The 18992-nt window shown below is 43.2% G+C and overlaps 1 protein-coding gene across 2 annotated transcripts in view; it reads left to right on the top strand.

Moving 5' to 3' along the window:
• Window positions 1–18992, top strand: part of BTAF1 (B-TFIID TATA-box binding protein associated factor 1) — an 88551-nt gene that overhangs the window by 66996 nt on the left and 2563 nt on the right. Inside the window, exons 33-37 of one of the 2 annotated variants that reach the window (XR_014789430.1) lie at window positions 784–909; window positions 5265–5417; window positions 6404–6615; window positions 16195–16383; window positions 18570–18729. Coding sequence is in view for 1 of the 2 variants with exons in the window: in XM_084845900.1 (XP_084702026.1) it covers window positions 784–909; window positions 5265–5417; window positions 6404–6615; window positions 18570–18729 (651 nt within the window). In the remaining variant the exon portion in view is untranslated. The remainder of the gene's footprint in view (window positions 1–783; window positions 910–5264; window positions 5418–6403; window positions 6616–16194; window positions 16384–18569; window positions 18730–18992) is intronic. The other variant, XM_084845900.1, reaches the window with a different exon arrangement.

Genomic DNA, 18992 nt, shown 5'->3' with positions numbered 1-18992 from the left:
TTTTGTCTCCCATGAATGGAAGGACTCTTTCCATCTGCTGGAGGCCTCTGATCCAGCAGAGCATTTCTACTGGCGAAATGGAGGAGGACACAATTTTCCTTGATTCCCCCCAAGAATCTGCTCTGCGGGGGTTGGGAGAATATCCAGAACAGTGGGAAATTGGCAGAAATTGCCTCCCCACTTCCACCAGTGGGAGTGTTCTGAACAGAACTCCATTTGGGGTGCTACCCCTGTTGGGGTGAAACACTGGATCCATCCTTTTTTTTTTTTCCTGGATTATTGCAGTAGCATTTGACTTGTACCATAGTTTACACTTTGCATACTGTCAATAATTTGCCTTCTGATGTGTTTGCAATAGCAGTTAAGCACTAATATTGGAGCAGTCCATGGATGTACAGGTAGGGCTTGGTAGCTACATTTAGTTTAAAATCCTTTGAGATCCCTAGGGGAATAAAAACTAAGGTCACAGTTCATGCTCATCTGGTGTGGAGCAACAACTTTTGTCTCCCTGGGCCAAAATGGTTGAGTAGAGTGCCTTCTTCAAGCAGCAATTGCCTTGCTTTGTGCTTATGCTGAGAAGAAAGTAGTAGTTCTATATTCTTTGCAAAGAAGAAAAGCAATGGCTTAATCCTGAAATGGCCATGTATAAAAGAGTACAATAGTAGTCCTTGGCTGCTGAGATTAAGGTGGGAGTAGATTTCTATTTTGAGAGGGTAGATATTGTTGAAGGAAATTTGAAGTTAACAATGCTTTATTAAGCATATATTCCTCCCATTTTTATAGGTTCAGCTTTATGAAGATTTTGCCAAGTCGCGTGCCAAATGTGATGTGGAAGAAACCGTTTCAGCTGCTTCACTGACTGAGGAGACTGAAAAACCAAAGCTTAAAGCTACAGGACATGTATTTCAGGTTGACATTTCATCATATTTTGTTATGCCTTGTTAATGAACATTAACAGACTAGCAACTTTTCTGTAATTGTTGCAGGTACAGTAGAAACATGATCAGACTTCGAAGCATACTGGGAATTGTTTGCTAAAGCACTATAGTTAAATTGAACCAAGTCAGTGTGCTACCTCTGATATAAATTTCCAAAGTGAAAATGTATGATATATAAACTTACAATAGAAAGTATTTTTCATAAAATGTATATAACTTTGCAAAGATAATATGAAGTATTCTGGTAGGTTTTAAACCAAGTAGTCTTTCTCCTCATGTGTTTAAAATAAATGAACTAAAACTAGTTATAGATAGACCTCATACAGGAGATTTGTTTGAGCATGTACCTCCTAGTATTCAGGAGAGACTGTAAAAGCATTTGGTTATAGGGCTGAGGCTCAATTATGAGTTATCTTACTTATATATTTCTGTGCCAATGGGCACTGATTTTGATATTCCTTGTACAGTATATGATTTTAGATGTGAGCAGAGGTGGGATATAAATATCCTAAACAGACCCTTTTGGTTTCAAGGAGGGATGCTCATTATCTTTGTATGGTCTGCATTTCAAAGTAAACCAACCTGATCCACACCTCCTGGACTACTGTGTGAATCAGAATGCATTTATCTTTTGGATTTTCTTCTCTGAATTTTGCTATGCAGCTACCAAAAATGCTCATAAAAATGCACATTTTAGGATGAAATGTGTAGAAATCTGTATTTTTGGAGAAAATATAGAAATTTTATGAGAAAATACATTCAAAAGTGCATATTTAAATATTAACTTCTGTGCAATTTTTAAAATCACAAATTAACACAGAAATAAGACAGAACGGACTTAAAAATGAACACATTTTAAACTGACACTGACGAGAAACTGTCTGAGCCATCGTTGTTCAGTCGTTAAGTCGTGTCCGACTCTTCGTGACCCCATGGACCATAGCACACCAGGCCTTCCTGTCCTCCGCTCTCTCCCAGAGTCCGCTCAAGTTCATATTCACTGCATCGGTGATGCTATCTAGCCATCTCATCCTCTGCCGTCCCCTTCTCCTTTTGCCTTCAATCTTTCCCAGCATCAGGGTCTTTTCCAGTGACTTTTCTCTTTGCACTAGGTGGCCAAAATATTTGAGCTTCAGCTTCAGTATCTGTCCTTCCAATGAGCACTCAGGGTTGATTTCCTTTAGGATTGACTGATTTGACCTCCTTTCAGTCCAGGGGACTCGGAAGAGTCTTCTCCAGCACCACAGTTCGAAACATCAATTCTTTGGCTCTCAGCCTTCCTTATAGTCCAGCTCTCACAGCCATACATTACTACTGGGAAAACCATAGCTTTGATTATACGAACCTTTGTCGGCAAGGTGATGTCTCTGCTTCTTACTATGCTGTCTAGGTTTGCCATAGCTTTCCTCCCAAGGAGCAAGTGTCTTTTAATTTCATGGCTACAGTCACCGTCTGCGGTGATCTTGGAGCCCAAGAAAATAAAATCTGTCACTGCTTCCATGTCCTCCCCTTCTATATGCCAGGAAGTGATGGGGCCAGATGCCATTATCTTAGTTTTTTTAACATTGAGTTTCAGACCAGCTTTTGCTGGTTTCACCCTCAACAAGAGGCTCTTTAGATCCTCTTCGCTTTCTGCCATTAGGGTGGTGTCATCTGCATATCAGAGGTTGTTGATAATCTCCCGGCAATCTTAATTCCGACCTGTGATTCATCCAACCCGGCGTATCTCACGATGTACTCTGCATATAAGTTAAATAAGCAGGGCAACAATATGCAGCCTTGTCGTACTCCTTTCCCAATTTTGAACCAATCAGTTGTTCCATGTCTGGTTCTTACTGTTGCTTCTTGACTCTCGTACAGGTTTCTCAGGAGACAGGTAAGGTGGTCTGGTACTCCCATCTCTTTCAGAATTTGCCACAGTTTGTTGTGATCCACACAATCAAAGGCTTTAGTGTAGTCAATGAAGCAGAAATAGATGTTTTTCTGGAATTCTCTTGCTTTCTCCATGATCCAGCGAATGTTGGTGATTTGATCTCTAGTTCCTCTGCCTCTTCGAAACCCAGCTTGTACTTCCAGTAGTTCTTGGTTCAGTGACTGCACTATCGTGGCTATCAGGTACATTAAGATCTTTCCTGTATAGTTCTTCTGTGTATTCTTTCCACCTCTTCTTAATCTCATCTGCTTCCGTTAGTCCCTGCCTTCTTTGTCCTTTATCATGCCTGTCTTTGCACAAAATGTTCCCTTGATATCTCTGATTTTCTTGAAAAGATCTCTAGTCTTTCCCATTCTATTCTTTTCCTCTATTTCTTTGCATTGTTCATTTAAGAAGGCCTTCTTGTCTCTCCTTACTATTCTCTGGAACTCTGCATTCAGTTGGATATATCTTCCCCTTTCTCCCTTGCTTTCCGCTTCCCTTCTTTCCTCAGCTACTTGTAAAGCCTCCTCAGACAGCCACTTTGCTTTCTTGCATTTCTTTTTCTTTGGGATGGATTTAGTTGCTGCCTCCTGAACAATGCTACGGACCTCTGTCCATAGTTCCTCAGGCACTCTGTCTATCAGGTCTCATCCCTTAAATCTCTTCATCACCTCCATTGTATGTTCATAAGGGATATGATTTCAGTCATACCTGAATGGTTTAGTGATTTTCCCTACATTCTTCAATTTAAGCCAAAATTTTGCAATAAGAAGCTCATGATCTGAGCCACAGTCAGCTCCAGGTCTTGTTTTTACTGACTGTATAGAGCTTGTCCATCTTTGGCTGCAAAGTACCTAATCAATCTGATTTCGATATTGACCATCTGGTGATGTCCATGTGTAGAATCGCCTCTTGTGCTGTTGGAAAAGAGTGTTTGCTATGACCATCGTGTTCTCTTGGCAAAACTCTTACTAGCCTTTGTCCTGCTTCATTTTGTACACCAAGGCCATGCTTGCCTGTTATCCTGGTGATTCCTTGACTTCCTACTTTAGCATTCCAATCCCCTATGATGAAGAGGACATCTTTTTTGGGTGTTAGTTCTAGAAGGTGTTGTAGGTCTTCATAGAACCGATCAACCTCAGCTTCTTCGCGGCCTCAGTGGTTGGGGCATAGACTTGAATTACTGTGATGTTGAATGGTTTGCCTTGGATTTGTACTGAGATCATTCCGTCGCTTTTGAGATGGTACCCCAGTACTGCTTTTCCCACCCTTTTATTGACTATGAGAGCTACTCCATTTCTTCTAAGGGATTCTTGCCCACAGTAGTAGATATAATGGTCACCTGAATTAAATGCGTCCATGCTTGTCCATTTTAGTTTGCTGATTCCCAAGATGTCGTTGCTCAATCTTGCCATCTCATGTTTGACCACCTCCAGCTTACCTTGATGCATTGATCTGACATTCCAGGTTCCTAAATAATATTGTTCTTTACAGCATCGGATTTTCTTTTCACCACCAGACACATGCACAGCTGAGTGTCCCTTCGGCTTTGGTGCAGCCGCTTCACTCTTTCTGGAGCTACTTGGAAATTCCCTCTGCTCTTCCCCAGTAGTATATTGGACACCTTCCGACCTGAGGGGCTCATCTTCCGGCGTCATATCTTTTAGCCTTGTGATACGTTGCATGGGGTTTTCTTGGCAAGAATACTGGAGTGGGTTGCCATTTCCTTCTCCAGTGGACCACATTTTGTCAGAACTCTCTGCCGTGATCTGTCCGTCTTGGGTGGCCCTGCACGGCATAGCTTAAGGCTTCACTGAGTTACGCAAGCCCCTTCGCCACAGCAAGGCAGTGATCCATGAAGGGGTGATCCATCCGTAGTTTCAAATTAATTATAAAATATTTCTTGTTAAACTGTTCACTGGCAAAACTTCCAAGAACAGCTTTAGTTTGGTTATTACAGTGGTGAACACAAACATGTGCAATTATTTTATCCCTAAAAACAGTATTTGTTTTAGGATTGAGAGCGACTTTACTAGAATGCTGCCCCACAGCCCATCGGGCTCTCCGGGCTTATAGGCCAAAGAAGTTTAAGATAAGCTGGAGAGGATATTATTCAAAGAGAGTGAATAATCCTTATTCAAGTTGCACAGTCAGACATGCTCAATTATTGGAAGCCAGGACAGGATAATTGTTCCATGGGTACCACATTTTTTTTCTGTCTTCCACAATGTGACTATGACAAAGTGATTAACATTAGCCATACATTGCAATAAGGATATCACCGATCTCCTATTTTTGGCAAGGTTTTCACATGTAAGAGAAGTACACTGTGTTTTGTCATGTGTGTATTAAATATACCTTTAATTGTTATGTGTACAAAACTGCTTACTTCATGGCTTTATTTTTTTCAGGCATTGCAGTATTTAAGGAAACTATGCAACCATCCAGCATTAGTTTTAACTGTTCATCATCCAGAACACAAGAGAATCACAGAGAAGCTTGCAGCTGAGAACTCTTCCCTTAGAGACATTCAGCATGCCCCTAAGCTCTCTGCTTTAAAACAGGTGGGCAAACTCTGGATTGTATACCTGATTTTAAGAGAAGGACTTAAGAGAATATCTTAAATCTTCAAAAGGATGTTCTTTCCAGTTTCTGTAGCCTTCATTATATATTGCACCAAGGGAGGAGGGTGAAAGAGGGAATTGTGTTACAAATTATAAGATAGTAAGAAAACTTAGAGTACTTAAAATGTTAAAAATGTTCAGCTGTTAAAAATAAAAGTGTACAATACTGTTATAGAACTGTTATATAAACATATGTATGGAAAATATGACTTTTCCCACAATCACAACGGAAATTAAGTTCCCGTTTTGTTACAATATTGGATTTAAAGTCTTTTATGAAAAACAAATGCCCTTCTTGCTCCGTTAATGGAATGCCAGTATAGTTCTTGTTTTGACATAAGCCTTATTAATGAAATACCAGAGATTAATACTAAGTAGATTTCACCTGTAAAAATTAAAAAATGCCTTAGAAGGTAGCTGATTTCATACACATGTGCATGTCAAAGGGTCTGAGAATAAAAGATTTTTAACTTGACCCTGCTATACAAAGTCAAGTACAGCCCCATCTATTTCAAGTTGTGATCTCATAGTATAAGACAGCCCTCTCCAACTTAGTGCCCTCCAGGTTATTGGACTTCAGCTCCCATCAGCCCCAGCCAGTATGACCAGTGGTCAGGAATGCTGGGAGTTGTAGCCATATCTTGGAGGGTACTAGGTTGGGAAAGGCTGGTATGAGGTGCCATATACCAGATCAGATTATTTGCTCAGCTGACCCAGTATTGTCGTAAACAGAGGTCATTCACACTTGCTACCTGACCATTTAACTGGAGATGCTGAAGACTGAACCTAGAAACTTGTGCATGTTTTATACTATAGAGCTAAGATTCATCCCTAGTGGATGAAATCTTATCAGACAATATTGACGAGAGGATATAAACTTGCTAAGTTCAGCATCTGATGGAATGCTTTTATATTTGGTCTTTAAGTTGCTGTTGGATTGTGGCTTGGGCAATGGTGGTTCCTCAGAAAGTGGCACAGAAACCATAGTTGCCCAGCATCGGATACTTATCTTCTGCCAACTCAAGAGCATGCTGGATATAGTAGAACACGACCTTCTCAAGCCCCACTTGCCCTCCATTACTTACCTGCGATTGGATGGCAGCATACCTGCTGGTCAGAGACATTCCATCGTTTCACGGTAAGCCAATGTCCTCTACTTTCTAACAGAAAGGGTTTTGCACTTAACTCCCATTGTTGCTGAAATGCAGGAGATTTTAATTAGGGCCCTCCCATGGCTAAACATGCAAATTAAGAGAATTATACTAATCTGAATAGTTTACAGGTCACATAATTCAGACTTTATTGATGCAGATTTTTATTTGGTTCAGAGTATTCAAGGTAGTGTATTGTGCAGAAAGGCAATCACCTTTTAATAGTAAAATGGTGCTAACCTTCTTTTGAAGGAATGTTGTGTGGCTTCCAAACTTCAGTAGTCGCTAATGAGTTTTAAGGTTACTTGCATCCATTGAATATAGTTATGAAAGTAAAAGATCGCAAGGGTTGTTACAGCTGAATCTTTTCAATCTGCTCCAGCTACGGTTGTGCAAACAGTAGTTTTTTCATTATAGCAAATGTGTCATTCTAGGCTTAGCCAATGATGCAGCACCCTAAAGTCTGTTCCCTTGCCATAAGAGCTATTGATTAATACAAACTTGAAGCTGCACTCAGTTACATGGCTCCATGGCCATTCAGATTGCTCTTAGGATGCCTTCTCTCTTCTGGCCTAAGCAATGCTCTGCAGGTATCCTCACAGTTCCTTTGATCATACAGTATCAAGAGTAGGTATGCTACTATTCAGTTCTTGCTTAAGTATGGCCTTCCCCAACCTGGCACCTTCCAGCTGACTGCACTGGCTGGGATGATGGGTGTTGTAGTCTAACACATCTGGAAGGTGCACTGGGTTGGGCAAGGCTGCTTTATTGCATTGATATAAGCTTAGTTCCTGACCCAGGGGCAGAAGAAAGAAGGATGTAGGGTAGTTAGGCAGTGGTATGGCTGATTAGTAGCATGCAACTTGGTCCATGGCTAGCCACATGCAAGCCCTATCCACAGGCCAGTGGGTTCTGTGTTTGGTATGGGAGACTTCCAAGATGAGTTTTCTCGTCGTCCTTGCTCAGAAACCAGGGAATTACATGACTTAGCTTCACGTACTGTGCTGTCTTAGAGGAAGCTCCTATCCAGTTTTTCCATGCCTGTGATCAGGAGCAGTGCCAGATGCCTCTCTTTTCCTCCTCTGTTTCTTCTTGGTATCAAGGAACTTTAGTTTTCCCTCTCTAATATTTTTTTAAACACAAAAAAACCTTCCTTAATTTTCTCTCATCCTCACTTTTTTTTCCTTCCTTCCTCCATACTACTCATAGTACCCTCCAAGCAAATCTTCAAAGAAGACATACATCAGAGTTGTTAGGCAGAGAAAGCAATAGTCTCCAACTCTTCAGACTGCAAAGGAAATTCTTGCTTGTGGAATTCTTCTCAGCGCGAGTAAACAAACAGCAGCAGTACAATTGGAGCATCTCTCTCCATTTTTTGTGGAGTCTACTGACCGTAACTGAAACTTTCAGCACAGCAGTTTTCTTGGGGAAATTTTCATACCCCTCCTTCTGGCAGAGACTGGAAAGGTCAGGCAGGGAGAAGTAGCACCCATGTTTGGGCCCTTGCTTTTTCCTGCTGAGACATCATGGATTCACCTGATCTTGGAAGCTAAGCAGAGTTAGCCCTGGTTAGTACTTGGATGGGAGACCACCTGGGAATCAGGCTTCCTGCATGGAGCAGGGGGTTGGATTCGACGGTCTTGTAGGCCCCTTCCAACCCTATGATTCTATCTCAACTGAAATGTCATTAAGCTTTATTGAAAATGAAAGGATTTCTCCAGTATGCCACTAGATGGTGAACCAGAGCACTGGATGCAATCCCAGTAACTTCTAAATAATAGAAGGTGTTGCAGAATCTGCAACAGATTTTCAAGTGACTTTACAATGGGAGGGGACTCCTCCCTCTCTCTCCCACCCCCAAATAGCAACTTCTGGTTTTCCTCTTTTCTTTGAAAATCAGTTCATGCAAAAAAAAATAAAAAATGAAGGAGGCTATAGCCAGTGATATTACTAACCAGCTGCTTGATAAAAGGGGACATAAGGACTCTCATAAGAGGCATAGACACTCTCCCTCATCTTCTGATTCCTCTCTTCCCTCAGTCCTTTAGAGCAAAGGGAAAGAACAAATCAGGAGACCATATCTAAAATTAAACTTCCTCACATTGCTCTCTCCCATTCTTCCCAGGGGTTTGGCAATGATTCAGCTGAACCTCACCACCTACCCTCAGGAAAAAAATCCCTATAATCTAGGGAAGGGCCAGATAAAGATCAAACTTCAGAGATAGGTTTTATGAAGTCAAATAGTGTGTCTAAAATCCAGAGCATCATACAAGGCTGTGATTTTCCCAGCTTCATTCAACTACAGTCATATGAAAAAGAAAATACTCCCTCTTTGAGTTCCGTGGTTTTACATATAATAAAAATCATCTGGCCCTTAGCAGGTCTTAAAATTAGGTAAATACAACCTCAGATGAACAACATATGACATATTACACCATGTCATTATTTATTTTACAGAAATAAAGCCAAAATGGAGAAGCCATGTGTGAAAAACTAAGTACACCTTATGATTCAATAGTTTGTAGAACCACCTTTAGCAGCAATAATTGGAAGTAATTGTTTTCTGTATGACTTTATCAGTCTCTCACATTGTTGTGGAGGAATTTTGGCCCCCTCTTCTTTACAACATTGCTTCAGTTCATTGAGGTTTGTGAGCATTTGTTTATGCACAGCTCTCTTAAGGTCCCGCCACAGCATTTCAATCAGGTTGAGGTCTGGACTTTGACTGGGCCATTGCAACACTTTGATTCGTTTCTTTTTCAGCCATTCTGTTGTAGATTTGCTGGTGTGCTTGGGATCATTGTCCGGTTACATGACTCAATTTCAGCCAAGCTCTATTTGTTGGACAGATGGCCTCACATTTGACTCTAGAATACTTTGGTATACAGAGGAGGTCATGGTCGACTGAATGACTGCAAGGTGCCCAGGTCCTGTGGCTGCAAAACAAGCCCAAATCATCACCCCTCCACCACCATGCTTGACAGTTGGTATAAAATGTTTGTGCTGATATGCTGTGTTTGGTTTTCGCCAAACGTGGCACTGTGCATTTATTTACTTATTTATTGCATTTATACCCCGCCTTTTTTCCTCTTGCAAGGAACCCAAGGCGGCTTACATTATCCTCCTCCTCTCCATTTTATCCTCACAACAACAACCCTGTGAGGTGGGTTGGGCTGAGAGTGTGTGACTGGCCCAAAGTCACCCAGTGAGCTTCCATGGCCGAGTGGGGACTAGAACCCGGATCTCCCAGCTCCAAGTCCAACACTCTTGCCACTACACCACACTGGCCTACACATTATGGCCAAACATCTCCACTTTGGTCTCGTCTGTCCAAAGGACATTGTTCCAGAAGTCTTGAGATTTGTTCAGATGCAACTTTACAAACCTAAGCCATGGTGCCATGTTCTTTTTAGACAGAAGAGGCTTTCTCCTGGCAACCCTTCCAAACAAACCATACTTGTTCAGTCTTTTTCTAATTGTACTGTCATGAACTTTAACATTTAACATTCTAACTGAGGCCTGTAGAGTCTGAGATGTAACTCTTGGATGTTTTGCAATTTCTCTGAGTATTGCACGGCCTCCCCTTGGGGTGAATTTGCTGGGATGTCCACTCCTGGGAAGATTGGCAACTGTCTTGAATGTTTTCCACTTGTGAATAATCTTTCTCACTGTAGAATGATAGACTTTAAATTGTTTGGAAATGGCCTTATAACCCTTCCCAGATTGATGGGCAGCAACAATTGCTTCTCTAAGATCATTGCTGATGTCCTTACTCTTTGGCATTGTGTTAACACACACTTGAATGCTCGAGACCAGCAAACTCCTGAGACCTCGGCTTTTATAGAGATGGTCACACTTGCTGATGATCAATTAATCAAGGGCATTTGATTAGCAGCACCTGACTGTTACTTAGCCTCTTCATACCTATGGAAGCAGTAAGGGTATACTTAGTTTTTCACACATGGCTTCTCCATTTTGTCTTTATTTCTGTAAAATAATAATGACACGGTGTAATATGTCATGTGTTGTTCATCTGAGGTTGCATTTACCTAATTTTAAGACCTGCTAAGGACCAGATGATTTTTATTATGTCCTGATACGTAAAACCATAGAACTCAAAGAGGGTGTACTTTCTTCTTCACATGACTGTAGATATTCAAGTCGTGAATTGTCCACATTGTTAAACTGTAAGAGAGCCAATAATGTTTGCTCAGAAACGTTACACTCTAACAGAGGGGTGGACAAGCTGTGACCTTCCAGGTGTTTTGGCCTACACCTTCTGTGATCCCTCACAATTGGCTAGACTGACTAGGGCTGATGGGCCAAACATCTAGAGGGCCAAAGGTTGCCCATTCCTCCTCTAACACAATCAGCTGTGCATGATCTTAAGGGCCTCCTAGTCAGTGCTCTAGTTGCTGCTCTTCTCTCACAAGCCATTGTCCCTAAAGATTAAAAACTCATGCAAAAAACAGATGTGGTACCAAAAAGGGCCCTCGCTTTCAGAATGGCGTCAGTCTCCTCCATTTTTTCCAGAGCTTCCCTCTTATGTCTGGAGAGCCTTATTCAGAACCTTATCTTAGATCAATCTAAACTTTATTGATTTCTACAAAACGCTACAGAAGTGACAGGCTATTCTGGTTAAAGCCTAAATTCCTGTCGAGAAACAAAGGCCCTTCCTCCAACAGGAACAGCCTTGACTTCTGACCATTGGGCCTTGAAGACTATAAGGGAGGGTTACAACATAGAATTTCAGCCGATCCCCAGAAACATGTTTTGCCCATTCCTGACTTCCAGATAGAGAAAAAAAATAGAACTAGCCATCTTTAACCTCTTGGGAGATCAGAGTGATAGAACAGACAGATTTTCAAGCATATCCTCAATTGTCTTCATAGTACCCAAGAGCCGAGGAGATTTTAGAGTGATCCTAGACCTAAAGTATTTGAACAAGTTCATAGTATATGCAAGCTCCACATAGAAATTGTTCACCAGCAAGGAAGCTCTGCAGTTGGGAGATTTTTTCTTCTCTATAGACCTTACATTAACATATCTACATGTTCTGACCAACCACCACAAATTCCTCAGGTCCTTGTACAAACAGAACCACTACCAGTACACAGCCCTCCTGTTTGGGCTGTCTTTTACCCTGAGAATATTTACAAAAATCTCCCTAGTACCGTTCTTCACCTTCAGAGCACGCACATATATCCCTACTTTCATGATCTACTGCTCCAGTCATTCTTGCTACACAAAGCCAAACAGGACCTCTGACATGCCTGTAGAACCAAGGTTTTTTAGTGAACCTACAGAAGAGCTATATTCATCTCCAGTCACGTTCAGCACCAAGGGACTACCTTAAACACTGACACAGGACACTTTTTATCCCAGGAAAGAGTACAGAAAATCTTGTCAGATATCAAACCCTTTTTATCCCACAAAGCAGTAAACTTGATGGCCCTATCCCACATCCTAGGCCTCATCTCATGCATACAGATCCTCCCTTAAGCATGCTTCCACTCCAGATTTCTCCAGCGGTTCCTGTTGCCCTTTTGAGATGCCATTGCCAATAAATGTCACCACAGACTCCCTTTACCACCCAGAATGAAACAGTCACTCAAATGGTAGATGAATCCCTGCAGCACTTCTTGGGAGTACCTCTGAAAGACCCTCCCAGGAATCTAGCAACTATGGAAACCAGCCTCAGACATTGGGAAGACTTTGCAGGGGCCAAGTAGTCAAAAGCACCTGATTGAATCAGGAAGTTAGGCACACCGTCAGCTGTCTGGAACTTCACTCCATCAGACTTTTTACACCTGATCTACATTCATATAAGAATGGACAATACAACAGCCAAAGCACATGTCAGCAGATGGGGCGAGGGGGAAGCTAGATCCTGTGCCCTTCATGAGGAGGTGGAGGCTCTCTTAACCTGGGCAAAGGGCCACTTGTTAACCATAACAGCTTAAGTCTAAGACATTTTCAACATAAAAGCAGATTGGTTGAGTTGCCAAGATCTCAGTCCAGAGGAGTGGAGTCTCAACCAATCTGCGTTCACAGCAATTTAGATGCAGTTTGGCCTCCCTATCATTGACCTATTTGCCTCCATTGTAAACCACAAAATACCAAGATCCTTCTCCAAATTCCTGCTGGAGTGTATGTCAAGGTCAGCTCGCTTAAGGGTCTACCTCTCCCCTCCAATTCTGCTGCTATGACACAAAATCCAGTTTGAGCAAGCATCAGTAATTCTTACAGAACAGTAGACCCGTTCTGATCAGGGAGACTGGTTCTCTGAAATTCCAGCTTGTTTTATCCCAACTATGATCCTGCCCAGCAAGAGACCTGATTAAAAAAAAACCTGTTTTCTATGCAGACCCCACATAGTTAAGCTTAGCCATGTGGAAACCATAAGGAAGACCTTCCTAAGATATCTGGAAGACTTGGCAAACACCCTCTTTACCTCCAGGAAAAGATCCATCAGTGTCTTAAGAAATCTCCTGGAGGGAGTTCATCAGATGGTGCAAAGGGTTAAAGACTTAACCATGGAGAGACAGATCTTAAGGCCTGCACCTAGGACATATGCTGAATGTGCCTGCCACAAGTTAGATGTATGTATATTTTGAGTCCTCTGAACAACTCACAGCCACTAAAACATGATCTCCCTCCATCATAACACAGCCTCCTAGGATATTCCAAAACTTTTACATATCCCACCTTGGATACCTTCCACACCCAATAGAGAACAGAATGTTAGTGCTTACCGTCAAGGTTCCTTTTGGTCTGGCGTGTTGATATATTCAAGACTACCCCCCTCACTAATTTTCAGTGGCTATTTTCCTTCCTTTTTTTCATCCGGGGGTCACAGTCTTATTCAGTACAGCTTCACAACAGACCCTCAGTACTCCAGGACCTTCCCTCACAACTTACACTGCCTTTTAGTTCTTATTCATGGTCTCCGTGCATCACACATATGGGCTGTGCACCTGTTCAGAGCCTCAACTTGGGAAACTGCTATACCTGAGGAATTTGGGGCAGGAGCCTTCCCCTACCATCCTTGTGCATATGTCCTAACAGTTCCTGCTTATTCCCTGAGTTCCTTGTTGACTGCCATTGTGGCAACCTCATCAGGGATTCTCTAGTCACTATGGAGTGAACACTCAATTTGCTGAGGTTTTATTCTGTCTTTATCTTCATCTGCTATCGTTTTTCATTCTGTCATATTAGTTTTGTGTTTCTTCATTTTCATCTTGGAGTTTCTTTTCCTTTTGGCGATTGCTGATCACCTTCAGATGCATGGCCCTGAAGGCATCTTTTAGAAAGTGTGTTTGCTGTGGGAGTAAGCTACTGCCCACAGACGGGCACTCCCTTTGACTTTTTTGTTTTGGCAAAGCACATGTAGAACTGTGCCATCATTGTCAGTCTTTTACTAAGCAAGCTCGCCATTATCAGGCAGACAGGCCTAGGGCCGAGCTGTGGAAGAGAGCACTGGTGGCAGTAGATACACCAAAAAAGCTTTATGGCAGCCACGAAGCCATCGGTGAGGGAGATCTCAGAGGCAGGTGCATCTAAGTCTGTAGTGCCTCCAACTTCACCTCCTGTAGTGGCTCTAGCCACAGGCTGTACAGATTCCCCCCCCCCCATGCCAAGCCATTCTCTAGCGCTCATGATGGTGAAAAAGTTCTCAAAGGCCTGTGTGCCTAAACCTTTTGAATTTCAAAAGCGGAAGAAAAAGGATGCGAAGCACTTGGAGGATAGAGTCCTGGAGCCACGCATGCCCACCCCACCGCCAGTGTTGGAGTCCCTTATCCTGATGTGGGTGGAGCCATTGGTACTGATGGCAGAGCCGTTACTGGTGGCGTCTACATCCAAGGGAGAGATCCGGGGTCCAACCCTTTACAGGACACCAAGCATCAAGATCTCCCGTATCGATCTCCAACTCGGGACCACTGTCGAGATTGACCTCTGGATTTGATGAAGTAGATTTATTGTCACTACAGCTGCAGGGGTGGGGAATGTATGTTATGAGCATGAGACTGACTGAGGGTACCTCAGTTGGATTGGGACTGGAGATTGGAATGGTCGCTACCGCCCAGACAGCACTACTACTGGGACGACTGGCGTAGCCGTCGATCCAAGGAGGAAAAACTTCATAGATTTGGCGACTTGACAGCTATAAACCTGAGCTATAGATCGGTTCCATCGGCTTCTTTATTGCGGAGAAGATATACCTCCACCACCGCCTATGGTGTCGAAGTTGATACTGGTGCCTACGCAAAGTCCGTTACCACCAGTGCCTGCGCCACTGAGTATGGTACCTCAGAGAGCAGTTACACCACCCTGGTGCTTCCTTTATTGGCTCAGCTAGCTCCCACAGAGCATCAACGAGACAGGTCACCTCGGTCAGCAACTGATGACTGCCAGTCAGACTCAGCTTCTCTGTCTTCAGTGGCACCTTCAGTTTTATCCCTGAATGGGGCAGTGGGTTCGCAAGACCTAGCTTCCCTATCAGCGGCCATGGGTCATTTTTCTGAACAGATCATGAGAATGGCTCCATCTCTTAGGCTTGAGGCTCGAGGCTCAGCAACCCATGCAAGTAGTTAAAGATCCAGTTTTTGATACCGTCCTTCTGGAGTCATCCACACCCATTGTGATCTCTTTCTTGTCAGCACTCCTACAAACTGTACAAGAATCATGGAAGGGCACCTTCTTCTATGATGCCTACGTTTATGCATTTGGAAAACATGTACAGAGTGCAGGAAAAAGATGTGGGATTCTTGTTTACACACCTACCTCTGAATTCTATCATAGTTGAATCTTCTCAGGGCAGATCTCAGTAGGTGCATTCGTCTCCGTGGACAAGGACAGCGGACGACTTGACTTGATGGGATAACTAATCTACCCATCAGCGCTGGGCCTAAGCTCCCTGTGCTGCTATCTGCCAGGAGATCAACAGGAGTTAGCAAGGGTATTTCAAGCAGAGGCGACACGCTTTGCCCATTAGCGGATTAACCCAGTGCACCATCAGGCTGACAGTGATGCTAAGGCCATGGTGGGGGCAGTGGCTCTCAGAAGGTACACGTGGCTGAGATCTGCAGGACTGTCGCAGGAGGCATGAAATCGAATAGAGGATCTTCCATTTGATGGGAGAGGTCTTCTTAATTTGAAGACTGAGGAGGTGGTGGATACCATTCAGAAAGCGAAGACTGCAGCAAGGAAAATGGGGCTCTCACAACAGCCCCTACCTTTTAAACAATGTTGTTGGTACTGACAATCATCTTTCGGTCAGAGCCCTTCTCAAAGCTATCAACAATTCCAGCACCAGCCTCGCTTGCAACTGAAACATCAGGCTTTGATTTCTAAGTTTGAGCCCTTCCATGGGCAGGGTGACTACGGCCAAAAGCAGATACTTTTGACTCCCCATTTGCTTACTTTGTCCTCCTGTCTACTGTCCCCTCTTCCACAATCATCTTTCTACCTTCGTTCAGACCTGGACAAGTATAGCATTGGACTCCTCGGTCCTGTCCGCTGTGCAGAGGGGCTACAGGATTAAGTTCAATACCCTCCTTTTTCAGGTACTGTGTTACCAAACCATCACTCAGCAAGGGATTCCTTCAGGGGATTACGAATATCTCACCCCCAGTGAGACATCCTGTCTGCAATGGAGTCTGTCCATGGTTCTGCATGTACTAACTAAGCCACCTTTTGATCCTTTTGTGGGAAAGTGGCGTTTTTGGTGGTGATCACCTCAGCCAGGCACTCTGGTGAGTTATGTGCATTAAATGTGGATTCACAGTATATATATATTTTCATAAGGATAAGGTGGTTCTTAGACCAGATATTTCCTTTCTGCCAACAGTAATCTCCAAGCTCCACTTAAGTCACAAGATTGTTCTCTTTGTATTTTTTGCTTCCCCTTAGACTCCATAGAATCTGCACTTCACATGTCCAATGAGCTTTGGCTTTTCATAAATCTCAGACAGAGTCATTTCAGAAATCTCCTCTCTTCACGTGTTATGGGAAGAACCAAAGGGTTTGCCCTGTCACTTTTCAACAATTTGCATCCTGGATAGCACAGATGTTAAAGTTAGCATATGAGCTTTCTGGACTTGACTTAATGGGACTGGTATGATCTCACTGTACAAGATTGATGGCAACTTCAGTAGCTTTTGGTTGAGGTGTTTCAGTGGTAGACCTCTGCAAAGCTGTGATGTCGTCACGACTGTCCACGTTTATCCAGCACTACTATATCAATGTTTGAGCTTGAGCAGACTGGTCCTTCAGGCAATCAGTCCTATAATCTATTCTTAAATAACAACACTGCCCCTCCTCCAGGTGAGTGAGCTTGGTAGTCACCCATATGTGTGAGGCACAGAGACCATGAAGAAGGCAGACAGGTTGCTTATTTGTAACTGATGTTCTTTGAGCAATCATCTGTGCATTTACACGACCCACCCACTAACCCCACTTTGGTGTTGATGCTGGTAGTACTATTGATATCGAGGTGGTCACTCGATTTCAGTGGGGGCACAATAGGTGGTCTCCTGGGAACTCAGGGAATAGGCAGGAACCATTAGGACATGTGCACCAGGATGATGAGGGAGGGTTCCCTTCCAAAATTCCTCAGCTATAGAAGTTTCCCGAATTGAGGCTCCTCGCAGGCACAGAGCCCATATATGTGAATGTATAGATGACCACTTGAAGAACTTCAGTTACAGGTAAGCAACCTGTCTTCTGCTGTAGCTATGTTTTTTCTGTCATACACTTGGCCATGGTACTGAACTGGGTAGGAGCATCCTTAGACAGAACATAGTACAAAAGGCTAAGTAATATGATTCCCTGCCTTCTGAACGAGTAGGAGATAATCCATCTTCGATACCTCCACACACCAAATCAAAAGGAACATAATAAACACCAACATCCCATTTGCTGGACAGCCATTTGTCAGGGATGCTCTGACTTGGATTCCTGCATTGAGCAGGGGGTTGGGCTCGATGGCCTTGTAGGCCCCTTCCAACCCTACTATTCTACGATTCTATGATCCCATTCTGTGCTGGGTGGTGGGGAGCCTGCGCAGTGGGTACTCCTCCCCCCTCCCGGTCTACCCCTGAGCTTTAAATTGGGTGATGAGCCAGGTGTTGGCCAATGTGTTCTTGCCTACCCTTCTTCCCATGCCAAGCTGGCTTTTTGTTTGCTATGGACCATGAGTCAGTCACTGGTGGAAAAGACAAGATATAATTCTACACTCTTTGGAAACTATGAGAAAGAGTTTTTGCCTTCCTGCAAACTGATTTGGTTGGAACTTGTTCTTATGATGCTCTTATTGCTCTTTGTCACCAATGGGCTGTGGTGCTTGGTAATCAGGATAGCGTTTCACAAGTCAGCGTCTCATGTGGTCCTAATGGGGGTTGCTTTTAAGGAACGTTTGATGTAAGGCAGGGGTGGGCAACATGGTCCTCCAGATGTTTTGGCCTACAACTCACATCATTCCTAGCCAACATAGCCAATGGTGGGGAATGGCAAAAACATCTGCTATGATGTCCTGTTGATACAAGGCCAGACCATCTTGGTGATGGCAGGTAGAAGCAGCTCACACAATTGACCATGTTAAACTAGCCTTATTCACTTATTCTCTCTCCGCCTGCCCCACACTCTCCACCCCCCACACACTTTCCACCCACCCCCCAGGAACAGGCAGGCTAGGGGTACCACTATTAATAAATGGGCTGATTTTAGTGAGACTGATTCCTGCTCATGCAACACCAAAATATCTGGAAGCTGGAAGTAATAAAGTTGTCACCCGTTTTTAATTCAGTCCAGTGTTTGCTTCTGTGTTTTCTCTACTGTCCTCTTCCCCACTCCCAGTCCTGCTTCGCTCCTGGCTGTGGGTACAAGCTCTGTTGTGTGCGTGTATAACCAAGTTAAGTTTTACACTGTTTTTCTTGCACAGGTTTAACAATGACCCATCCATAGATGTGCTCTTGCTTACTACTCATGTTGGTGGACTGGGTCTTAACTTAACTGGAGCTGACACAGTGGTATTTGTTGAACATGACTGGAATCCAATGAAAGACCTTCAAGCAATGGATCGAGCACATCGTATTGGGCAGGTAAAAAATAAATTGCTGCCAATTCAGAATCCGTTAAAACCTCTTTGTTAAGTCCAAAATTGGTTAAAGCTTCCAAAGCTAATGGTTGAAGCTTCACAAACAAATCAGGAAACCATTAGAGCAGACTAGCTAACAAAGAGAAATGCAAGATAGGAACTCTACATTTTATTCAAATCTCTTTCAACTTCTACAAGTTCCTACTTTGTCTACTTTTTACCCTGTCGAAAAATTAGACATTTACTATTAATCAGTCTCTTTAGCTC

The sequence above is a fragment of the Heloderma suspectum genome, chromosome 3 (genome assembly GCF_057233095.1).
Source record: "Heloderma suspectum isolate Gila_16-S chromosome 3, 16-S_ref, whole genome shotgun sequence".
In the NCBI taxonomy this organism is placed as follows: domain Eukaryota; kingdom Metazoa; phylum Chordata; class Lepidosauria; order Squamata; family Helodermatidae; genus Heloderma; species Heloderma suspectum.
Note: the sequence above shows the minus strand (reverse complement) of the source record. Positions and strands in the feature narration are given on the sequence as shown.